We start from the raw sequence: 26719 nt of genomic DNA, 5'->3' as shown, positions 1-26719 counted from the left end.
GGCGAACCACGTCTAGAAAAAATTCTCTTTTTTGCCTCCTTTTGAAAAGATCCTTTCTACGTGAATTTTCTTGATTTGCTCATCTTAAATCCAGAAGGTTTTTCACGACAAAGCTTACAAAATCACTTGAATTGAATTAATGTTCTTAAGTATTACTATAGTATGGTCTAGAAATGCCATATATTGATGAAAGCCAAGTCTCCTTTTAATTTAGAACATCAATAGCCCTAAAGCATTCCTAAAGAACTTCTCGAGCAATTTCAATACAAAAAGAGCTCCTCTAGTACCATACATCTGAACTATGCAGAATTTCACATCGACAGAGCTGATAAGAAACGAGCTGTGAGATAGAATAAATTGATCTGTTTCGAAGAATGAACAAAGATCAGAATTAAACAGAAATAAGATTCTTTGCAGAGTTTTGCAAATAAGATTAACTTGAGAAAGTAATAATGATACAAAACAAAGCAATATAAGAAGAATCGTTTATATACAGCCACTGTCCAGATATTTTCCTTGAACCATATAGGCCTGAAACATTTTTTGCCTCTTTTCCACATTTTTCTTCCCCTTGAACATTTTTACCAGTTTGGAACAATATCCTCTTAGCAATAAAATTTCTTCATATGTAAACGTCTTTGGAGAGATTAAGTTGCTCAAATAGGCCTACTTCTTCTTTGCTGCAGAAAATATATATCAAGCCTTGCTGTACCTAAAGCAAAGCTCCACCAAGCAGATTTACATATTTCATTATTAAAAGATAACAACCACAGAACTCAGCATAGCAAACAAAAACAGAAACCTAGAGAGAACAGAGAAATCAAGATTATTTCTGAGAAGATTGCATTCTCTTTCTGCCAAAAGAGAAAAACTTTTAACCTGAAAAGCCTAGCTTTAGAAGAAAATGCACCTGGGCTTTGTAACTGAAATTATTTGCTTTAATGACGTTCTTTGCAGTCATCTGAGACCTATGAGGAATAATAATTTGCATAAATAGAACTGCACCATGTACAAAAATCGAAATCAATGGCTGCATTGCAACACTCTTAAATAAAACAACCAAATATGACCTTCTTAAACTGAGGCTTTAGAAATGAATGAATTTTAGAGTTTAAAGGATGAACACAGAAGAAATCCGAAAACGTTTTATAAAATATTACTATAATTAGTAGCGAGAAATTCACTCAGAGCACAGTTCTTTCATGGTAAATGGTATTTGCAATACGAGCCTAGACCTATTTTTTTCTAATTAATCCGACGCATTGCCTCTCTTTAAAAACATTTCTGCCGTACACGGCTGGCAGTATCTCTCGTGGTCTACAGGCAGGTGAAAAGTAATGATGTACACGTCACTGTAGAAAAATGGAAGCATTTCTTGCTATAAAAGAGTTAGCGATATAACAACATCATCACATAATGACAAGCTGCACAGCAAACAGACAGTAGAAACATGCTAACGGCAGACACACTCGTTGTCCACCGAAGGTAAAAAAACCGACACCAAGGTAAAAGAAAAAAATATTCTATCTATTGTAAAATGTTTTTGCTTCAGATTGACAGCTTTAGAATATGCTGAACCTATGTGACCATTCAATGTGAAATGATGAATATGTGATTCGCAAGAATATTTCTTTTAATACCCTTTTGATAGGACAGGAATATCGATTGGTTGCATAACGGTTTTTCACTAATCGAAATTTTCCTAACATTGTCATTTGGTCCATTTACAATGTAGTGACATGGGAGTACATTGCACACAGAGAATTGTTTTTCAAGCAATCGTTGCTGGAACTTCTATAAAAGCTTTGCAACAACATCACTCCTTTTCGAGGTCATTTCGATATCAGAATCTACACAAAAACAGCATAATGTCAGACTACACCTTATTGAAAATTAATATCAAATATCAAGCTGCCAAAATATCTAAATAAAGAGAAATCACATTAAATTGATAATACATCAGAGAAGTAACATGATTTAGTTAGCCTATTTCATTTAAGGTTACACCTGGTGCATCTGTGGCTCGAATGATTTTTGCACAACAAAGAGCAGACACTTGTAAGCGGATTTTCAACATGACTTGACGTATGTTTTCTAATAATAGTTGATCCCCTACATGAAAACGTCTGTTCCCCCACGCCATTTTACCCGCTTCGGTAACTTTTGTGTATCCTATCGATCAGCAAATTAGAAAAATTAGCCAAGATGATAGGGACAAATTTCATACTGGGTATTAGGGAATACTTAATTATACAATTTTCAACATCTTGTGAATATGTTTCTTTGTTTTATATGTAATCTTGAAGTACAGAATCACTTAAATTCTCTTAAATAGATACAAAGAACACTATGTCGCGTGATATTCCAATAATCGGCGAATCCTTGCAAAATGTAGGAAATCAAGTAGAAATGAGATCACAGGGCTGTAGGTTCCCTTGTTTAATGGTTAATTTTCCATGGCTTTGAAAAAAAGATTCTAGAAAGGAAACTTGCGGGAATCCAAAAGTGCAGGGCGATGTTGAAACTTGACGTATATTTTCAAATGTTTGTCTTTCAACAACACTTGGTGTAAATGCTTAGTTGGCAACACTTTTTGTCGCCTTGAATTTTAGCAAAAAACAAGCTTGATGATTATTCCAAACAACAATAAAGCCATTTCTGCACGGAAGACTGGTCATTTCTCGAGGAGAAGGTCATTTCTGTTGAATTAAATTTCGGGTAAAATGAATTTTAACCTTGTCCAGGTATTTGAAATACAGACGCAAACACTAGAAAAAGTGAAAAGCTCCAAAAAAATTGCAGATTGATAAAATGTAACTTACATTCAGAATAAAAGATAAAGCTTTGTACTAATGGTTGAAATATTGAAAAACTATGTGCTAGCGTGAAGCGGACTTTAGCGTCGAAATAAAAAACCTGGGGATTCTATGAAGTGACAAAATATTTTTACAGAAAATCACAAGTGGCAACAGACAGGGTATTCTTGTAACAACACAAATCTGCATTTGAATGTATGTAAGAATCAATCAGAATTCTATATCCTAAAAGCTAAGAAGTCAAATATCATTATAAACAACCCGATTTGGATTGATTTGCTAGAAAGTTTTGGATTCATAAATAAATTTCATTTATAAATACCATTAAAGTTATTTTTCTATACTGTGTGAACTTTTTTCGTCAAATACACTTTCAAAGGAAAATACAAAAGCCATTGAAAAGGTGGATGGACTCTGTAAACGTCTTTGACAGTGACTAAAGACTCTTGCGCAACCGCCATGCTTAGCGACAGTTGTCTTGAGAGCTTGACTCTGTTTGGTATTTTCATGCAGTGCGATATTAGGCTGGTCTTTTGAATGATAGTCGCAAAGCATGCCGGTTGCGCAAGAGACTTTAATGATGCTATAATTCAACAATCAATTATTTGGTATCATGTAAGCAATGAGAAAAAAGATTAGCATCGAAATTTGAAATCTTGATTGATTACTAAAAAGGCTTATTTGGTTTCAATAATCTTTGAAGAATTCTCTATTTTCTTATTTGAAATCAACTTGAAAGTCTTTGTTTGAGATGGCCTTTTCAAATAGAGGAAAACATCAAAGCTTGATAGCTAGAAATGTTTCTACAGTTTCTCAACTCAAGCTTTTGAATCTCAGCTGACTCGGTATCAATCGTATCCGTCACTTGTGAATTGCTTTCTTAAATAGAGAAGAGTAACTGCACATGTGATGACTCCATACCATATGGCTTTACAGCAACGTCCTATCATTTATAATTATCATTTAATATTACTATTTATATTTTCGTTATTTACATAGCTATTATTTTTATATTCAAAAATAGCAATAAACAAGACAAGTGAGTGGAGTTGTAATATTAACTATATCAGGCATTATAGATCTTAAGCAATATGTCTGTTTCTAAGGCATGAATGGGAAATTGTCGATATTCATCAGAATAAAAAAATATAATGATATTCATCAGAATAAAAAAATAAAAAAATAAGATGCTTCGTGGCTCAAATAGCAGCCCTGCAAACCGTTCTGCGGTCTTCAACTTTATAGAGTTTGATATGATCTTCAACTAAGTATCCCGTCTGCAAAGCTTTGTGACATTTCTGTCGAATGCCCTACTCTATAACTTTCCCCCTCTAAGTCTTATATCTGACGATTTCTCACAGTTTCAAATCATATTGACATTTTCATATTGCAGAATTTCAAAATGTCAAATTAACTTAATAACACTAAAGAAAGATTTTGTAACAGTAGAAATAACGAAATGCAAGTTTATGTGCTTGCATGTTCAATAAAGTAAAATTGAAAGCAAAGCCTTTATCACCAAAGCGGCAAGGAAAAGGAGTCAAAGAAAAATATAAAGGAAATCAGTAGAATTCACACTGAAATCACAAATACAGGCAAATTTGATTGTAATTAATCATCATCGGCTTTTGGCCTTACAACGGAACTAGCTGATAAATATTAATTATCAAACGACCAACGAAATAATCTTTTTGATGAATAATGTTCAACTGTGAATGATTTGCTCATTTTTGCGAAAATTAATCCTGTTTCTTTTTGACTAATACCACTATGATCCATCGAAGAGATTATAAAATCATTTGAGCATAAACAAATTCCTAAATATCGGTAAAGCAGTTTCAGAGATACCCAGCCTAGAGCATTTTAAAACTTACAAACTACACAAAGAAGAGATTTATGGGCTTGAATCCAATACATGTGCTTTGTGACATAATAATTTGTGTTAAGTATAAACTGAATCTATGGGTTGCCAAAATCGAATAGAGATAAGCCCCTTAAAAATCTAGTAGTCTTTAAAGAAAGTAGTTCATAATCTTCTTTGAACATTTTGTATTTTCTGTGTTTTCCATGTCCTCTTGGTGTTGGGGATCTGATTTTCTACATCATTTTTCTTCTCAATTTAACAGTATTTGCAATAGTGCTTGCGGTTTATACAGGGTGTGACATCCTTATGTAAATATGACCTTGCTACACATGAAACTAGTGGAAATATGGTACCTGTAACTTCGCTTCAAAAACAGGAACTTTTTGGGACAAAATCCCAAGCCATTTTAATAGTCAAGTAAAGCGAAGAATTATCATGAATGTGCACGATAATTTTTTATGCATCCTACTGTTTTTCGGCTGTACATTAATGCCATGAGGAACTGTTTACAATCCGGGAAGATTAACGTTGCGTGACGCTCTTTCATTTCAAATAGACGCCGATCGTTCTACAAGCCTCAGTTTTGATGTAAAGCATTTACACGTGTATTGGTAAAGATCCTACAAGCATCTAGGCTGGCAAAAAGTCAAAATAACAGAATTCCCACTAGCATGAGCGTGCTTCTCTTACAGTAGAATCGGATGCAAAAAACACAGTTTTGGTAAATTTTCTACAAGTGATCAGGCCTGTCGGTAAATTTGCTCATTTTAAAGCAAAAAACCAAATGTATTTGTTTATTCTTTGATAGAATGTCGACGTGAATAAGGTATCGGTAGTACTATATACAAAGTGTTGTCCTGTAAATTCATAAAAACTTCGATGAAAATTGAAATAGGTTACTATCATAATTATATAGGCATGTAAACGAGTCATATGCAAGTCAACTATAATTGAAATTTAGAGCTGTGTGAAAATTACTAACAACTTTCCGGTGGTACAGAACTACAAAAATAATGAGAGGGGTTTATCTTTTGACTATCATTCTGACGATTCACACACCGAGAAGAATGAGATGAAACAGGCTTTAAATATGATGAGGCTGTTTCTTGAAAATGCTTAGTAACACTATTGTATTGCAATCTTAATGACATCTAAATATACGCATTGCTAAGAGAGAGGTCAACTTTTGAATTCTCAGGTCAGATTCGGTTGTCAGATGCAAACAAGAGGACATCTATGACGTTTTGCACTTGAAAGAGTTATACGAGTTTCTTATTGATAAAATGAAGTATCAGTGATAAGGAAGACAATTATACACATCTAGTACTTTGGATATTATTGTAAAAAAGTATTTAATTGATGTTGATACGATCGTACGTATGCAAATGTCACCTTTCAACAAAATAAACTGATAGCACAAGCAGCCTCCTGGTGTTCGAACTAGTTTCTAGCACTACGGTTTGTTCCAGCTTTAGCCACTATTAAAGGCCAAACTAAAATCCACGAATAATGACAGAAAATACCGAAAACAACATTTTTCAATCTGAATGTATCATCAACATAGACAAAACGGCTATGGTAACCATTGGTGATCAGCAAAAACCAGCCTGGGTCATCAGTTGATTTAGAAAGGTGTCAGCCAGACCGCGAGTCATAAGCTAACCACCTTGCACCTTAAATGCGGTCAGCCTGCAATTGTTACGTACTTCTTGACTATTTTCATACTAAGGTAGATTTGCTGCAGTGATTCATCAACAATCAAACAACCAATAGCAGAGTATTGAGAATTAATTACTTATTGGTTATCTTATAAAGTTTACGATTTAGAGAAGGTCAAGTAAAACAGTATTTAAACCACATGCTGCGTAAAAACAAGGTCACGAAGAGCGCGTTGGGGCATTTTATCAAACATCGTGTGAGAGCAGAACTGAATTTGTAGTGTGCAAGTCGAAAATCGATGTGTACGGCGCTAAAGAAAGCATTTGAGAGCAACTGAGCGCGAGAAAATATCAGCATCGTGAGTAGAAGAATTTCAATATAAAGGCACTTAAAGTTTGTGAAAAACGAAAGCAGGTTGTAAAAAGACTTTAATAAGTTATCATCAAGTATTATTGTAAGCAAGCATAGGCAAGCATTAAAGCAGTAATATAATTATAAATATTCTGTCTAGCAAATGTTTATGCACAGACATTAGATAAAATAGAGGTTTCGTTCTTCAATGAGAAGCTTTTTATACAGGTAAACTGGGATGGCAAGATAAGTAAATGAACTTCCTCATTTGTTTAGTGTTTTATTAGTTCTCAAGCTAGAAATGTAAAATCTAACAACCTAATCATGAATCGGTTTTGCTCGTCTCTTCCAGATATTCAATACACCTTTACAAGCATTTTTATTTGGCAAAGTCAACCTTTTGGTAAGTACATAAACATGTCTAGGTATCGATAAGTTGAATTAATACGGACTTCGATGCAACATGTCTTACTTAATTTTACTGTACATATTTGATCGACAAGGCTGCATAAAGTATAGCAGAAAAAGATTCATTTAAGAAAAGAGCTGTTAGAAGTAGTATAAAGGGTAAAAGAGTATAAGAGGTATGAAAAAAGTATCAATCAGGGGACAACATTCATAAACAAGTGGATTAGATAATTGGATGGCGTAAAAAGAGCATCTGCATAAATGTGATACATTAGCTAGCATTTCAAAAGGGATTTTTGTGAAGAATCAAATTTCTATTTGTAAATCAGCAAAGTCAAAGCACTGTCTTCAAATTTTCATCATTCAACTTTCTTCAAGTTCTATCAAAACTCCACCACAATCTTTTGGGTGCAAAAACACGACAGGCTTTCCATGTGCACCAATCTAGAAAAAACAGGAGATTGTTTCAAATGAAAGACAAAATCAGTGTTAGCTTCATACAAAAAATCCTTACGGACAGTCTTGCTGATCGTTTACTTACAACGCTTTGGGAAAAATTTATTTCCGACGACTACCTGCGAAACAAGATATTGCTAAGCTTCGATAAAACTTGAAGCGGAGCACTCTGTCTTTAGGTTGTAACGAGCCTCAATATATTGCAAAAAGTTCAATGAAATGAAACACAACTAACAATCAAATGTATTATATCGGACAAAGACATGTACTATCATTCGCCCAGAGTGCCATGCTATCAATTTCGTGAAACGATCGAAGAGAAAATCGAGTTTTAAGTAAACTTCTTGTAGAAAGACATCGCCAGAAAGAAAGACAGATTTTTTTAAAAACCAAGAGTAACGATGAAAGCAAAAGTATTGTTTCTGCAGATAGCATCAGTTAATGGAAGCAAGTTCTTATAGTAGCGTTTTGTATATTTCAGAAAGCTACATACACCATCGGCTAGAGTTATAAAATTGTTTAAATATCCGATCGTTCGTCACTGAGGTTATGTTATAAAACAGTCTTACGGAAACTCATATCTGATTCGAACACGATTCTTCACTTAAATCTTAAACTATCACATATATGAGGAGAAGTTGAAGCGATTTTGCCATACACATATAGACCTTTGATGCATAATTTGATCGCTTTCGCCTCTCAGTACTCTGTATGAGTGCATTGCAAGAGGAAAAGGCTAGACGAAGCAGGAATTCTTTAAAATAAATGATCAATACAAAAGAATCGCAAGGGCATTAAACCATTAACTGCAGTATGCAGAAAACATGTCTACCAAAAACCCGTTTAAACGAACTAGTTTATGAATGAACGTACATTCTGGAATCAACATGTAGGTGAATTGAAATTAGACCAGCAAGTCCATGAGAAAAAGGCATATAGGAACCGCATTCGGAAACCGAACAAAGTGGATCATGAGCAGAGTTAAAAGAAACCGTCTTCCTAATAGCCCGTTGAAGTGCTAATAAAATGCGCGTAAAAACTCAAGTAGAACATCTGTAATAGCTCTTAAATGTTATGATTAACAACTTAGACCCGTCTAAAAGTGATGATCAAAGAAACTTCGCACCAAAAATTGTTGAATATTTCAAGATGATAAAATTGTTCATGATAAGATGGTGTCAACGGCTCATCCTATGCATTAGAAGTTGGCTTTTTTCTCGTGCACAAACAGAAGGCCCAAAGAAAGAGGTTTATTAGAGCATTGTCAGAAATTTTGTCTCATCAAACCGACAATTCTCGGGATATTAATAAAAACAACTGGATATTTCAGCTTCGGTCTTGCTCTATTTACCGAATAGATTTAGAAGCAAAGTTCCTTTGCTGATGTGTGCTCAGTTACGGTCATAAAGCAACATTTGAGCGCAAGCTTCTGGTGTTAGTTGTTACCTTAGAGTTAGGATATAAAGTAAATCTTGCAATCTTAAAAATCTGTATTATCCGGAAATATAACAACAATCACCAATAAGAGTATATTTAAAAAATGTACGTTTCATGATTAGCAACGGAAAACGTTAAGCTTTTTGGCCAGTTACATAGAAGTACATTTGACGTACGAACATAAGGCGATGGGATATTAGCTTAGCTTGTAAACTGAGTCCCTGAAAGTTCAATCTTTTATGAAATAATAAGAAAGTTAAATGTGCCGCCTATATACCACTGCATTGCTATAGACCTAGTGATGAACATTAGTTGTATTCTAATCAGCCATAAAGTGCTCGAGGCCGTGTATGTAGACCTATGCACCCTTGGTGTGTAGAACAGAGCAGGTTTCTACACCTATCTAAGGGATAACTTGCTTTGGTAGTAATTTCAAATTGGGCTTTGGACAGGGATATTTCCTCTAGTTAAAATATGTCGAATAATTATCTGTAAAACTAAGAAGAATAAGCTTTAGCAAGATTTTGTTACGAGCAAAGAGTATCTAGCGCTCTATCAAGCTGTCTTCACACGAACTAATGAAAATTAGTTTCTGATTATAATCAAGCTTCGGTAAGACGGCAACCCAAAATTTTGCCAATTTTTCACTCGAAAATTATTCAAAATAATTTTATGAAAAATAAGTTATCGATTTTTCCTGTAGAAAGCCATATGGTCATGCATCTGCACACATTAATGTGCACAATAGGACGGTCTCGAGTTGATACAGTGAGTTTCACGCTCAATGCAATAATCAGCCAGAGTTTCAAATTTGTCCGAAAGCATATATTGTATTTAAAGTACAAAAAAACAGAATGAACCATTTTCTATGTTTTAGGGCATTGTTTGAATAAATCAAATTTGAGGTAAAATCAGTTTGCAGTCATTTCGCCTGATAAGAAACACGATGGCATAAGAAAAACGCTATTTAAGCTAGCAAGAAGGTGGCATTCAATTAATGCCATAGCACATGAGCAAGCACTTGGGCGATTGTCTCCGATGAATAAATTTTGTAAACCATTCAATCAAAATCAACTACCGTTACAACTGGTGCCAGAGAAGCATATTTCGGAAATATGCAGCGTCGTTTATAGTAATACCTTGATGTGGTAACTGTATTAAACCGATGGGCATCAAAAGAAATAATGCCATTGCTTCTAAGATACCAGTTACCTTGAATACAACGCAAGCATCGATAACGTTCCAGCGAAATGAAGCAGAAAATTGTTTTTATTCAATAAGTAAACAAGTTTTACATTTGCAAAGAGCTGGTGGGCGATTTTACCTGTCAGCTTGTTCACGCAACGAAACAGTTATTCCACAAAAGATATGAGGTGGCAACAAAAAAAGAATAACAAAGGAGGAAGAAAAAAGAAAGAAAATGGAAGATATGACAGACAAGAATAAAAACGGTTAAATCTATCAGAGTCTAGATAACATTGCAGTCACCCGACCATTTAAGGTGAAGAAGGAAAATGAAAATGATTTGAAATTTTAGTGCCACTCCCGAATTCCACATTCCTTTTATAGCTATTCCTAGAGACGTTCTCAGAAAAGGTGAAGATAGGCACTTTTCTAGACTCTTCTTCATTAGCTTTGAGATCTGGAACTACTGTTTTGTGAAACATCTGAAATGAAGCATACCCTTAAGTATAAAATTGCACGAGTTAGGGAACGAATACCAAATGGGCAAAAACGCAACAACAAATAGCAAACACTACGAAAGTTTACGAAAACTAGCTCTTCCAAATTTTTTAACTGCTGGTACAGACTAGGTAATCTGCATTAGGGTTGCATCCGCTTGTAAATTTGTTTGGATTTCAATAAAGTAAAGTGGTGAAACTTGCGTTGATCAGTAAAATCTCTGACCTTGTAGGACAATGAGCTGGAATACAAAAAAAGGTTTGGGATGCTATGCAATGCCGTAGCTAATTGCAACAGGGGCGGAAGGTTCTTAAAAAACAAAAAATTTATGACGATACTGTTGCTTTGTTTTGTTTAAATATTTTTTCCCTGTTTTCTTATTTGTAAGGCAATCAGCGACATATCTCTAGCATAGAGAAAAATCGTTATGACAACAGTGCCTTGAGAAACTATTCATCACTTTAGATTTAAGGGTCCTTCCCTATTACGATCCCGAAGAAAAAAAACTTCATTGTTTTATGATAAACAGGGCTAATAAGTTATAAAAACAAACAAGCTTTCCGTTCATCAGAAAATCAAATAAACTCAAATTTGAAAAACATTGTTCTTTTTAAAAATCCGTCCGTAAAAAAGATTGCATCACGATCGAACCGAGCATAAAATGTTTTAAAAGACATCCACCAAATAGGACATATAAAATGAGTTACAGATGATATGAAATAAAAAATTTCTAATAAGATTTAAAGACGCTGTTCTGTGAATACTAGCATGATGCTTGTTAATGCTTAAAAAAAATGGACCAAAAATCTCTTTATGCACTTTAGAGGCGTCTTTAAAAAAGTACTAAAACTATTTTGATTAACCCAACTTCGAAGAAAAAACATGCAAAGCATGCATAGAGCAATGTCAATTGCGCTGAAGCATCATTTGTTTTATGTTAGGGATATCTGCTGTTTTATTTGAAGAAACAGAATTGACCACGTTATAAATACGTTCAAAGATTGATAAACTGAAACAGAAATGCTGGTTTGAGGTCTACAAAGTCCTTACATTTGTTCAGCAACATAATGCCATTGCAAGTAGAACATATTAGCATTTTGAGCTACATAAAGCACGGATGACATATTTAAGGGGTCAGACCCTATTAAGGGGGTTCACAATTTTAGAAATTTTAAAATTTTAAAACAGAACATTATCTGGCTATAGAGAACATTATGTGGCTTCGTTAAATCTGAGCTGGCAGAAAATTAATTGTACTATGCTGTCACATAGCAGTAATTCTTATATAACCATGAGTCATTTCACTATGGCTAAAAATACGGCTTTGTCAAAGAGGTAAAAACACGGCAGGTTCAAATATACTTAAGATCGGCCTAGAAAAGTCTCCTTCCTCCTGTAAAGAGAGAATTACTTTTAGTAAAATCTACTTTAGTTCAAGGTAAACAATCCACAATCCCCCAAAAGATTGTATATAGGAAAGAAAAGTAACAACAAACACCGGTGGATTGACGGTGGAGTTAGCTGGAAAATCAAGGATATCTCAATTCAAACAAGATATATACGAAAATCGGCTCTTTCACACATACAATATTCACATTCAAAGACTTTAATACCCGAACTCGTTTGATCTTCTCTGCGCAACTTTGACATAGTCACAACTACTATTCATTTACATTTGCATTCAAATAAGAAGCCCGCACAAACATTGTTCACCAATTGAACAAAGCCCTAGGATACCCTCGCGAACCGACAGACACAACCGCGCATTACGTTTGCGCATAGAACCATTGATGGAAAAAGAAAACTGTAGGTTTTAGCATGGTTTAAGGGAAGGTTAAGAGGGTAAGACTGTTCAAACGAGAAAGGTACATGAAAGACATATTCGCGTTATGAGGCTGAAAGATGACAAAAAGCGCGGTGATCTTAACATGATGTTTCCATCATTGCGACAATTGAGCGACCAGTAATATGTGCGTTGCACCGATAGTAACGTGACTTAGGGCGCAAACTTTTTAATCCTTACATATACTTAACGATCTAGGATAGTGAATACGTGTTGACAAACAGTATTACAGCTTTCCTGTTCAAAAAGCCTTCGGACCAAACACTTTTCTTGTACAATTCTAAAGATCGTAAACCATGAAAAAGACCGAATACGCTTTTTCGTACTGTACAGAGTTATTAGCCGACAATCAATAGCGCACAATACAGTAACTTTGACAGGTTTGTATGACTGCCTCTGAAAAATGATTGACAGATCACGCCCTCTATAGCTAAACTGCGAACGACCGTCAAGCCAAAACCAACAATTTGACAAATGTGCCAATACGATAATGATGAGCGAACATCGCTAAACGCCAACAGACTAGCATCCGCGCTTGACGGAGCGGAACGCGATAGTGGAGGCGTGAACAACCGACCAAAGTAAGTAACTACGAAGATATCTTTGTCAACTTTTATTGGTTTTCTTATATTGGTTTTGCAACATGATACTTTCGTTTGAATGTCTTAAGTCTATTTGCCATCCCATTCCAGCGAACAAAGAAGTGCCATGAGAAAAAAGCAAAACAATTCCATTAACCTTGACGTTTTTTCAGTTGCAAGGGCACATAAAAAGATTTTTTACAGAAATTTGGAAGCAATAAACACATAAGAATAAACATCCTGTAGAATAACTACGCAGTTTTGAACATATTTCTTAGAAGTTAATGTTATCATTTCATCACACGCATAATCATACGCAAAACACTACCATTCTGAATTTAATTTGTACGCTTTGAACTGGATTTTGGCTTGATAGCCTAGCTTCCTATGCAATAACTAAACATTGGATATGAGAGCAACACAAAGTAACGATTTCTGCAATTTTCATCCTGAATTATATCTAGGTAAAAGACGTAGACAGTAACAAATGGAGAATATGCTACAAATGTTATAAATCAAAAATTATTACCAGGAAATTAAAAAATCTTTGCAGCTAAAGATATAAAAAATACTTGTTTGCACAAATAATATTCATTCAAATATAAAGTAGCATTTTGCATTTTTAAACTGCAAGTTTTAATGCATTCCTACAAAGTATGTGTCGAAACAGCCGATTTGGCGAAAACGAAAGTCTCTGTGAATGGAAATCTTGAAACTGAAAACAACTTTAGGGAGATTTTTAAACGTGGATGAAAGCCTGAGCTCTACATAAAGTCAACGATAAGCTTGGAGTCTTTTCCTTGCTCTTTGAGTCTATGAGTCTTCAAGTGGGAAAAAATTTCTCTATAATACAAAGATAGCAGTTTTGCTATACCACCTTTACAAAAAGATGGAATAGTAAACTGAAAACTGTTATGGCAATGCTTGAAAATGATATTACATAACTTAGTACAACAGGTATGTGAGCTAACAACAAGAGTTAAAATGTCTGTCCCTCAAATATTAGCCAGATGCAGAGTACAACGCTTTTTATCAGCAAACATAGAATATGTACAGGGGATAGAATTCATTGCCCTAGCACTGAAAAACTACGACTGTCACAATTATTACAAGCATTGAGTTGCCTCATTAAGGTAAAGGTAACACTGCAATTGCATAACAACAGATTGGAGATAGAATACAGTTTAATCGTGATAGAGAGCTTAATCTCGGTAATTATAAAGCAAGCATCTTAAAACAGAACAATTTAACTGGCAAAAATAAATGATTTGAATGATGCTTGGCTTGAAATCAGAGTGGCATTTTATAATACTAAAAAACGATTGTTGTATATTCATGAAGCGCACACTATCACAATGGTGGAAAAATGTTTTTATCTAACAAGTATAAGATTCTCTAAATACTATTTCCTTCAAAGATTTAAAAAAGAGAAAAAAATAATGGTTTTGTACAGATTTCTGTGTAAAAAGATGTGCAAGAAGGTATTCTCAAAAGGAAACACAAGACGAAGTACATTTTAGCCATAAATATTTAGCGTTGGGTACTAAAACTGAAAGGTTTGGGGCATATCGAGCAAAATACTTTGATACAAAGAGCATCTTTAATTGGAACAAAATGTGAAAAGGTTACAAATGGCTTGGTGACCACACCTTATAGAAAACAGACCAAGCCATTATGAGGCATATTCGCGTAAACGAAATGCTTAAACGAAATTAAGCCAATTAAAAGCGCAATTATTATAAAATCCGAAAATAAACAGTTAACAAAATGTGTGAAACTGTCTAAAGTTTCAAAATTAGCGAAATAGGGACAAATACGAAAGGGAGGGGTACACATGGTTGATAAGTGAAGCAGAAGGGAAATGGTAAACGCCATATATTTAAAAATTACGATTTTTCAAGAGGATATGAAATTATTGAAACCTTGGAAACATACAAATTTTTTAAAGAAACCTGAAATTTGTTGTTGTTGTGGTTTTAAGGAATATTTCAATTATTTTGTAAGTTTTTCTCACTTTTGACTTGTCTAAACATAATCAATAACGCTATAACTGCAGAAATCGTAATTATTATAGAATATACTTAACTTGGTATAGCTACAAATTCGCAGATATATTCAGATGAAAGTATATCGCTCATAGTCAAAGTTTGGTCCTGCCATTGACACGAGCCAGAATTGAACAAAAAAACAAAATTCAACTTTAAGAATACCTTTCAGTTTTCAATTTTTAGAAAGGTTGCTACCTAAAAGTACTACAGAACTCGCTATGCAGTTCAGAAAAATGTTCGATGTTCTACTTCTGAGAAAATTTGAAAACCCAGTTTCAGGTGTCAATAGTTGTACCAATTACAAGCGATGCATCCGTTAGATCTTTTATGCATCTAGGCATGTGTTTTTAACAAAAGTGTTAAAAGCCTCATGTAGTGCAGCGAGGAGCTGCAAGGACTGATGCGATAAGATCATTCTAAGACAGAAGCATTTTTCGCAGTTGATACTCAACTCATTAGAAGAAAGATGCAACCTTCGTATCAAATTATGCTTGGTATTTGATTGAATAAAACAGTACTGATAGCAAAACATATTGCTTTGTCATAAAGTAACAAATTGAGAAAAATTAATTGACGTTGTAATCAGACTGTAGTACAGTACATTGGATAAAACAGGCGGATTAGCAGTTTGCCTTTACATAAGATTACATGTGCGTTATCCACCTTGTTTCTGGCAACACTGCAGCCATCTGACTTTCTCATTAAATACAAGAGATGGCAACTCCGCAGACAAGCAGCTACTTCGACTAGAAAGCTAATCGCTTGAACAGACGACAAGAGCAGATAATATGACCAATTTAAAAACGTCGCGGCCACCTAACGCCGATCAACTGATTTCACTGTCTCCCTTGTATCATGATGTAAATCGGACATGAAAATTTTTTCATATTCATCTGTCGATTAACCCATTTCGATTGTAAACAGTGTCACAAAACAATTAGAAAATTGTTTTGCATAAATAAAGAACGGGCCTTGAGATATGTATGAAATAACAGTGATAGAGAACAATGAAATTATTTCGCCCGCAAAGGGAGGGAAAGCTACCTAGCGCACATAAACAACATATTGAGCTAAATCTCCAGTGGTAGCTACACTAGTTGAGTGTAGGATCTTGCTCTCTATCAAAAGCAGATAAAAATATCAAGTGAGTCTACCTTTGACTGAAGACGAGGAAATTTATCGCGCCACAAGTGTTTTTACGAACAAAGACTTAAGTTATTTATGGCACAGAGGCAACAACGCAAGACATTTCTACAGAAAGTAAGTAAAATGTAAATGGCAGACCTCAGTCCAAATACAGTTCTAACCGACGTTGTGTTAAGTTTCATTGATGGTTTTTATGTTTTATCCTTAGCTCTTTTATCCAAAAATTTATTCTCGTGAAGATTTTTGCCAAGAATAAATTGTGTTCTGATTATTTTCTAAAATTGTGTTCTGGTTTGGCAAGTTCTAAAATAAAATGCACTGCCTTTAAGATCTTTAATATCCAAATAGCAATAAAAACGTACCGGTATATAATAAAAAGATGCGTGGAGTAATTACTCTCTATTTGCTTGCATTAAAACGTTCCAGGATTAATAAATTCACTCTACTAACGAGTAGGGCTTTAGAAATATAGATATGCACATGGCCAGTGGCTTCTAATGATTCAATCAAATCATTAACTGCATTTCATATGTGCAAATAGCTATCTAAATTCAGGGCACTAATGACGAAACTTTTCTAAAAGAATCCTAAGGATGGAATATCGTTTCCGACTTAGTGAATAACACCACGCCCAGAGCATGGAGCCTATAAATGATGATAAAGTTACTATTAGGGTTATGCAGTTTGTAGTGTCCAGTAAACAGGTTATAAAACACCAGCATATATTTCATGAGAGTAGCTGTAGGCCTTAAAAATGGTCAGAATACTAGCAGATACGCAGAAGATAGGCAGCAAGTTTTGCTGGCCTGAGCCATGTTCAAAAGTCGGCATAACATTTGGAAGTAGAAGAGGAAAAAACATGTGCTTGGAACGACTGCCACGAGGTGGACTAATGATGGCTCAATCTCCGCATAAGAAATCACGGTACCTAAATCTTCATGATTTATGTTCAATTATCAGAAAGTTACCACATTCTATTGGCTTGTTGCACCAATCTGTTTGAAAGCGAATGAATTAGAGATGAAGATCACCAAATCTTTCAAGAACGATTAAAGGTATACATAGCTACTAAATAGATAAAGTTTAACCTAACTGTTTTTGGCTGATCATCAATTCTAGCAGGTTTTTACTAGCCCATATTCTTCAAATGTTGATGCATAGAGACATTCTCGTCATGTGAAGCAGATAAATTCGCTTAATTCTAAAAATAATTAGCTAATGTAGATGCATTTCCAGAAGAAAAAAAATTTTGAACATTTTAAGTTATAGATATTGCATGGAAATTTACAAAAAGTAAGCACAAATGGAGATGTCAAAAACTAACTTTTTTAACACAATAAAAAGAGCATAAAAAATGGTCAAGGCTCTGAAATTTCTCCTTTTGCATCCTTAATTAAACAATTTTTTTTATAAGCTCAGATAATTTTCGCAGCAATAGTTGTGACGTCAAAAAACTTGTTTATTTGAAAAATAACATGAAAATGCGGAAACGCATAACTAGTAGAATTATACTGACTTTCCAAAGGATCACGATTATCGATCCGGCACTTACAGTGAAAAGTAAAACTAGTCGGTTAGCTCTTCACAGTACATAAGTAAATCTGAATTTAATACAACAGGAATTGCAAAAAAATTCATTGCAAATTTGCACGATTATTGTCTAGCTAGTTCAAATGCTAGTTCAATTGTCTAACATCAAATGCTTTTCAAAAACAAAATGTAGAAGACCAAAGGCCTGATATAATAAACATGTTATTATTTATAACAAACTGGTATATAAGAAACTGTACAGACACGAAACTCAAGACGGCACTATAATTAGCGGATAAATTCAGTACCAAATGAAGTAAATTTTTATCTATTTCATTTTGGCGCTTAGCTTGTTCGCTGATCATATTGTCGTTATTTAGATAAAATACCACACGTAACATCAATACGAATATGTTATTTACAAGAGGCTTTTCTTATGGGCAAACTGAATTGTAGCTTTGTTGTTTCATTGTGGTTTTTTTATACCTGAAAATAATTTTTACTATATATTCATATTAGCTCTAAGGTTCTTGACTTATTTACGATAAGGCATGTTCTGTTATCTTGAAATGATTGATTTCTTTAACACATCTAAATGATCTTTGGCATAATTATAAGGATATGCAAAAGATCATAAGTTAGCGTTATTTCTTATGGTAAATGAAGGTATAGCAATGGTCATGAGCAAGAAAAACAAAATAGAACTAATAAACATGTAATAACGAGACAAAGCTTATGCTAACCGATAGTTCAATAATATTATTCCAGTTATAATCATGATGATTCGAGCAATAATAAATACAAAAACAAACGTTTAAACACGATAATAATGACAAAACCGCAGGTAAAGTGGAACAGAAACATTGTGTTACAAATAAACATCACTGTGGTTGTTGCTGTAGCAAAACATGTTTAGAATCTTCTGAAAATGTACATTTGCTGGACACATTTGAAGGCTTTCATTATCTCCTGTTAGCGTTAATATCGCATATTTTCACAATGTTAAGGTCTGTTTGCCTCGGCATTTTTACTAAGCAAATACTTCAAGCATTTCCTTACCAATCGGTACTTATGGAATATTAATCATTTTTAAAAAGAATGAATCAATGTCAATCCACTCAACAAACAGATAAACGTATCAGAGTTCCGCAAAAGACTGAAAGAAAGCTCTCAGAAAAATATAATATCGTCTTGGCAAATTCGGTAACAGCCAGCTCTTGATCAGCTTTGACGGCCTTTCAAATGAAAATGAATGATTTCTGACTGCTTCCTCGAAAAAATTAACACGGTTGGATGATAATTGTTTGTGCACGAGCTCATTTGCTATTTTTACAAAATTTGCAGGACGGCAAAAAATTCACAAGCTAACCAAACATTCTCAATATACCTGTGTGTTACAGTGCGCTTTTGAAAGAAAATCATAAAAGCAAATCAATGACCTTTTCATTTGCTAATATTTACTAAAACAGATAGGTTAAAAACAGACAATATAGAAAAAGATTTCTTAAGAAAAAGCCGCCAATAAAATTGTACAAAAATATGTCTTTCATACACGGGTTATGTTTTAATAACAATGACTGTAGAAAAGTGATCAGTTGGTCCATTCAATGTGCAACAGATTTGAAAAGTGCAGGGCGTGCAGGGTTTCTGCAACGAAGAGCCGTTGTTTGCCTGTGAACGGCATTGATTGCGGAATCAGATTTTTCCATCTTTCTCTGGAGTCATTTAGGAACACATTGACAATAGCAGTGTTAAAGAAGAGCAAAATGAATAGCAAGCACTTGTTGCCTGAGAATACTAGAGCTGTGTCAACAAAACAAATAAAACACATGAAGCGGGGCCTTTACCACCAGTGAATTTCCCCTGATAGTTGTGAAATGATTCTATTTGGTTGTTATTTTAGCGAGGAAACGCAAGCGCGCACAATCACAGCAAAAGCGCCGCTCAATCGCTCTTTTGTGGCGGGATGTCCGCGAAACGATGATATTAACGTTTTCTATGCAATGTGCAAAAGTTTAAGCGGCTGACGATTTGGATCACTAAAACATGTATGGTCGGTTGTTCTTTAAGGTCTTGTTGAACATAGGAAGAAAAAGGGAAGCGAACTTTGCGAAACAATAAGACAATCACACAATGCAGTGCGCTCAACAAATGTTTTCACCATTTCATTGTGACAAAGAAATAGAGCTGCTTACAAGCCTAGCGAAGCCCTAAGAGCATTAAAAGGGTCGTCAACAGCCTTCTATTTCGAAGATGAAACAGAGAATAAGGGTGTGACCTCGAATTTAGCATTAACATTGATATCTGAATGCATCTGGTGAGACATGCTTAACGCACCAAACAGATATTCAAATACAAATTTCTTCAGAATTTCAAAGATCTTCGCTCTCATATTTTCGGTGCGAATTTAACGAGTCATTTTTGCGGAAAATGTATGTAATTTTGCAAAAGGAAAATACTGAGCTTTTAGAGACTTTAATTTGTTTCTTAGAATTAAAAAAACCCATAATTTTAAACATTTTCTAACATGAATCAAGGAAACTAAGTTATCAAATAGCAAGAAAACATCATTAACTTTACTGGCTGAAATAAAGCTAATTAAAATTTGTCAACTTATGCTGTGTTCGTTAGGTTAAATGTAAAATTTGCAAGAGCATTTCATGCAAGTTCCGAAATTCTAAATATAGATTGCTTTGAATTACAACAGGCATGGGTTTGCTTGGAAAAAGAATTTTTGATACTGCCAGAAAAAACATCAAAAGTTGATTGATATACCAATATTTAAATTGAAATTTTTCTTTGTAGGTGCCAAAAATTTGTTCGAATAAAACTGAAAACTATAGAGATGCAGTTACTTAACACGATAGATCATGAAATCAAGGGCATAAAACTACTTAAAGGAATCTAAAATAGGGTAAAGCGTTTCTGTTCATTCACAGTTAAAAACCAATAAAAAAACATACAACTTTGAGTAAAGATTCGCTAAAGCTGTCGAATGTCGTAGAAGATTTCTGCTATAAGTTCACGGTTGTAAAAATAAATAACGGCACAAAATAATGACAATAATGATAAGAGACTGTGACAGTTTTCTGTTTTTTTTCCCGAAATGCAAAGAAATATGTTAGCAATATAGTGACTTATATGCAAACTATGGGAAAACTGTATGATTTCGTATTTATAAGAATGAATACCTCTTGACTGATCTAAAAAGAATAATCGAAGAATCTAACGCAACGACTTCAAGTAATGAAATTGATGGTTCGCTCCAGAACTCAGATAGAAAAGAAGTGAATATAGTTTGATAGTTAATAATTGCATCTGAATACACAGGCTTTTTCAAAAAACTATTAGGACTTTGCTGTTGTAAGTAGTAAATGAGATATGATAGAGCTGTAAATAAATTCAAATAAAAGCAGAGTAATGAACATTTTTTTCTTAGAAGAATAAGATCCTATCCCTGTTTTGCAAAGATAGGCGCAAAGATAGGAGTTCTTCATGGTTATTAACTTTAGGAGTCTTCTAAACGGGTTATACTGATTTTTTTTTGGGAAAAGCTAGCAAGATTTTTCCGAAAACTATCAAAATGCCCCTGTTGAATTAAAGAGTTATATTTCAGTAGCCTCAAATACAAGCATATGCTTGGATGCTGGGTAAAAGAAGTTTAGCCTGTTGAGGAAAAATCAAAATAACTGGCTTCTTCAGGGAGTTCTTAGACTTGTGGGACAGCTGGTTATTTTGTAAAACATAAATCTTATTAGCTTATTTTGCACGCGCAAGGAATATGATTTTGATTTTTTTCAAATTAAAGCCTGATTCTTTTGCAAACTGGTGTGGCTAGCTTGAAATTCAGTTGGGGTTTACCGTTATGTATCCGGGATCATTACAGCAAGTTATTGATTTACAATAATATATCGATTAAATATTGACGAGCTCCAGGTGTCATAAGCACCTCTTTTATGCCCCAAACATGAAAGAAATGGCAATCTTTATTCATGATGCAACACCATTCGTGACAATCTTTCACGGAGAGATATCTCCGTATGAGGAGTTTTCCCACAGAATAGAAGGGCATGGTTTCATGGGAAGTGAAATGCGTTCGCACTGCTTTAAATTTACTCCAGAAGAGCGAATACCCAATACAACTGGGAAAGCTCAAACAGATTTTTGAAAAGCTTGCAGGGTTTTCGCGGAAGGCCTTTTCAGCTACATTATGTAGTTTTGGAATCTGCATATGAAGCGACTCTCTGAAACTCTACAAAACACTGACAACATGATAGACATGATCAACCTTCTATTTTATAAAACGATTTAAAATTTGTAGACTACAATAGCCTTTCAGTTTTCAAGCAATTGAATGGAAAGTGATCAGGATAATTAGAAATTTCTTTAAAACATAGAAAACAACCACAATTCGCCATGCATCCTTAGTAGTTTAACTTAGAAAACGCACAGACATCTCAGGTACACTAACTGTCTGTGGGAATACACTTAGTCCTTTATGTAAACAAGCCCTACCAAAGCGGGTTAATGCGAGACTTTGGGCTTTGAATCGTAACCACAGTTCGCCACCCCTACGTTACAATCAAGATTTCAAAGCCAGGAAAAAAGGGCAGAAAATGAACAAAAATTTAAAAATTATTGTCTGCATTAACTTAAACAAACTGGAAACTGCTTTCTAGTTTCATATCAGCATTTTAGAGTTTGTTTAAGGATAGGAAGAGAAATTTTCATCTTTTTAACATCATTTTGCTCGTGATTATGTAGGATGTGCTGAATAATCCAAGGCTTTCTTTCGACTTTCCTCTTGGTAAAAAGTGGCCAGCATGTAGAAATTGACAGACTAGATTAAATCCAAGAACAAACAAGTAAAAGTTGCAACCAAAAACTCAAATCGCAAATGAATGGATGGTAGTTGATCACTGCACAAGTTGGAACGTTAGAAACAGGCAACACCAGTTTTATCGAAAGAAGTGCTGCAAAAAAGATTCTGCCTCATTCATCTTGAAAATAAATTAGCAACGTATTGCAAAACCAACAACTCATTTTACCTAACTCATTCGATGCTTTGACCCATTACATATTCGTAATAAACTACATATTCTACATATTCATAAAAAGTACATTTTCTAGCCAGAAATGCCTTCATGAAAACCCTCTTAGAAAATCTGTTCGAGCTTTCTCAGCTGTACTGGGTATTCGGCTTTCTAGAATGCACTTTCAAACTTTCTTGTAGCAAGCAGAGAGAATGAAAGCTACTTCAATTAACTGTTGACAAGATTCCCTTACTTCTTATCAAATAAAAGAAATGATGGCAACCAACTCTGATCATGCAAATTAGAATGAAGTTTAAATGAGGAATGTGAAAGATTTGAGACATAGAGTACCAGTTTTCACAATTATCTTGAGCATATCAAATGAAATTGCAAACAAATATCTGCAGCATATGTAGCTTTGCTGAACAATCTCAAAATGTTTCATTGTCTGCTCACTTTGCAGGGTTTAAAATACTGTTCACAAGGTGCTCTTCACGTCTTTCCATGAGTTAACATAACTGGCAAATTAATTTTCATAATAGCAAGTAATTTTGAGCAGGGTACGAGAAGTATCTACCTCAATGTAAAAATGAAAATTTAGGCTTTAATTAGAATCTTGTCGATAGTAGCTTAACAGTTATCGTGTACAGATAAAGCGCTATGCCTTTAGAATTATTCAATCATCATTAGGGCGACTGAGTTCGTTTTTTGTACATTTTACAATTCGTTTTTTCTTTTACGGACTTGATAATGATCGGAGCATCTGTTACAACGGACGGCAAGCTTTATGGACTTCCAAAGTCCAGTACACCGTGGGAGAGCCTAGCATGAGATATTATAAGCAGGCTTGCAGCTCGTCGTTGACAGAACAAAAAAGCCTTTGGCAAAGTAGCTCTTTGCTTTCAAATTTCAATCCATATCGAAAATTTCTTAAATTTTTAGAAGCACATTTTTGGCTGTAGAAAAACAGGTTAATTGCTGTTTAAACAGAAGATCTTTTATGATAAAATTTGGCACAAAAAAATCCGTAGGCGTCCTTGATTTAGGGGCAGCTGAGAGAAACATAGTAAGTAGCATTGTAATTTCGATACTAATATTTGTTAGACATGCCTAAATATTATTAGCTGACAAAATTTGACCCTATTAGCCATTATCTTAATAACATAACCAACATAAAAGGGGTTATTAAGAAGATAGAAAACAATAAAGAGCAAGAAATATTTTATCTCTAAGGTTTTATTATCAAGCAAAATTTCAATTAGACGACTAAACTTTAGACAACCAACTTGCAAGAAAAGCAAATGCAAACAATCGCCATGGTCGCGTAATCTACTGAGCAATATTATAAAAACAATACTGAAAAAATATTATAAAAACAATACTGAAAAAATATTATAAAAACAATACTGAAAAAATATTATAAAAACAATACTGAAAAAATATTATAAAAACAATACTGAAAAAATATTATAAAAACATCAAGTAGGATGAACTTATCAAATCATAGAAAAGTTTACTCAGCTGAAGACACTTTCAAAAATCGTACTCATTGCGGGAAGACTAGTTACTGCTGGAAAACTATTCCGAACTTGTTAGATAAAAGGTAGCTTCGTTAATTCTTATTAAATCATTATTATTTTAATTACATTTATAAATTCATATCTTTCAACTAAATCGCCAACCATAAAAAAGTCAACAAAATGGTCTTCAACAAGATACACCAGAAGCTATCACATAGTAAATCTTTCTACAGTACAGCAGTGTAATCACAATTCTTGTGACGTAATGATATTTCACGAAGAATTTTGATATCTTTAAAAGCCAGCGTATTTTTAATTAACATACTTCTGCGATATTTCATGTATTTGTCGATTCACAGATCAGAAACCAAAGCCAGCTAATCAAATGTTCGGTCATTAAATAAGGAAACGAACAAATATATCCAATTTGCACACCATCCTGAAGATGTGCGTGTAAAATAAGCAAAAGATAGTACATGACAAGTGAATTTAAACAATCACAATTTCCTGTTAATTTTCCGTACTCATCATCTTTCCGCATGGTGTAGTGTATTGAATTTTTGTTCTCTGGAAAACATGATTCACACAGCCCATGCTAGCAGTTGAACAAAGATTCACGATTGTAAGAAATTCGATTGTTAGAATTAAAAACAGCAAAATGGGGAAATTTTACAAAATAATTTTCACCAGACATTTGTCAAGTTCTAAGCATCTCACTTCACAAACATTCCGGTTTTTGTTCCATCTTTTCAGAAAAGACGACTTTCATAATAAATGTTGCATGATTTAAAAATTAACGCCCGAAATCTTACGTTTATTTGGTAAGAAGCATTCTATATTTACTCCAAGAACTATAAATATCGTTATAAACTTCCCTAATAAAATCCCTGTGTAGAAAATTCAAATTTTCAGCAAAAGTTAATTACACTTTAACTGACTGTATCATATCGGCACTGCAAAGCGCAAAAACGTTGATCATAATTTTCCCTAAAGATTCGAATATTAATCTAAGGTCTCCTTACATAAATCTATATCCTATACGAATTTTAAATAGGCAATAGCTATCTGAAACCAAATGTACAAAATAATTCTTGAAAAGAAATTTATGTCATAGAAAATTATGAAAATATCCAATGGAGTACTAGTGAATAATACTGGATGCAAATTTTAAAGTTCACGAAATCACGAACCAAAACAGCTGCCTTGAACAACTGATACAAACTGATAAAAACTACTATTGGCTGAGTATATACAGAAAATCTCGTTTTCACAAAACACAACTGCACTTCTCAATGTTAAATGTTTTTGACACAGCATTAAAAAATACACAATAACATTTGTTTCTGGCTAACATGCTGCCTCTGCGCAGGCGCAGGTACCAAACAACTTGGCACGGAAGCCCAGAAGTTAGAGCATATTATTGCCTGAAATAAGAATAATTGTGGATAGTGTAAACCCAATGAATATATCCTATTACAATCTATTTGAAACAATAAATGTTAGCGAATAATTTGAATAAGGTGCACAATTTTTATGAATTAACGCATCCAGCTGTTTAACCGAAAGGCTCTCTGAAGCACATGTGCCAAGTGATGAATGTTATTTTTGCTAAGTTTTGTTCAATACAACTATTTAGATGTGACCACAGAACGATGAATTGTTAAGAGAATAACCTAGGATTTAATAGCTTTCACTGGCCTTTGCTGAATTAACGCCATTGATTACCAATTAGACAAGAAGCGGGTAGTTGGAATGACTTTGTAACAAAAGCACACTACTTCTTGATAAAAATCCTATTATGTGTCAAACCGATGTAAATTAAACTTTATTTCTTTTATAATCTTGCTTTAAAGCGTCTACTGGATTCATAAAAAGCTCTCAGAGCAACGTTCTAGCAAATACCAATGTGGTTATTTTGTACTGGCAAGTTAGTGGGAATCAACAAAATGTGACTCCTCAGTACATTTTGGTACTCGAACCAGACTCCATTGAAGCAATAGGCGAAAAGGCGAACCAACAGCATCATGCTATATTGTTTCATAAATCACGTGGTCACTCGGTTTTCTAATCAACAGCACGGGCATAGCGTATTAGCACAGATCTTAATAAACAACAATGAGGCGGTAGGTAAAGAGGTTTATTATTTACAAAGAAACCTGTTTTAAGTCAGATCGAGAGTTCGTCATCGGTCATCAAGCATCAATCCTACGCTCACATTCACGGAGTTGTGTCAAAATCACTCTCAGAGCCCGTATATAACTGACTGTATAGTTGGTTTGGGGGAGAGTTACAAGAAGATCGAGCGCGCCATCTGATTGGCTACTTAGTACGGGTAGCTGCGATT

At 34.2% G+C, this 26719-nt stretch overlaps 2 protein-coding genes across 4 annotated transcripts in view; one reads left to right on the top strand and one right to left on the bottom strand.

The window, feature by feature from the left end:
• Positions 1-6698: 6698 nt before the first annotated feature.
• LOC135687514 (uncharacterized) overlaps positions 6699-26719 on the bottom strand; it is an 80163-nt gene continuing 60142 nt past the window's right edge. Inside the window, exon 9 of the mRNA XM_065204088.2 lies at positions 6699-7542. Coding sequence (XP_065060160.2) covers positions 7462-7542 — 81 coding nt within the window. The 3' untranslated portion in view covers positions 6699-7461. The remainder of the gene's footprint in view (positions 7543-26719) is intronic.
• LOC135687512 (T-box transcription factor T-A) overlaps positions 11689-26719 on the top strand; it is a 34307-nt gene continuing 19276 nt past the window's right edge. Inside the window, exon 1 of one of the 3 annotated variants that reach the window (XM_065204084.2) lies at positions 11689-16406. The gene's annotated coding sequence lies outside the window, so the exon portion shown is untranslated. Of the gene's footprint in view, positions 26499-26719 lie in introns of all 3 variants that reach the window. The other 2 variants (XM_065204085.2, XM_065204083.2) reach the window with 2 other exon arrangements.

Source organism: Rhopilema esculentum, chromosome 20, assembly GCF_057945365.1.
Source record: "Rhopilema esculentum isolate cy_ngs chromosome 20, ASM5794536v1, whole genome shotgun sequence".
NCBI classification, from domain to species: domain Eukaryota; kingdom Metazoa; phylum Cnidaria; class Scyphozoa; order Rhizostomeae; family Rhizostomatidae; genus Rhopilema; species Rhopilema esculentum.
The sequence above is the reverse complement of the archived record's forward strand: the minus strand, read 5'-3'. Positions and strand labels throughout refer to the sequence as shown.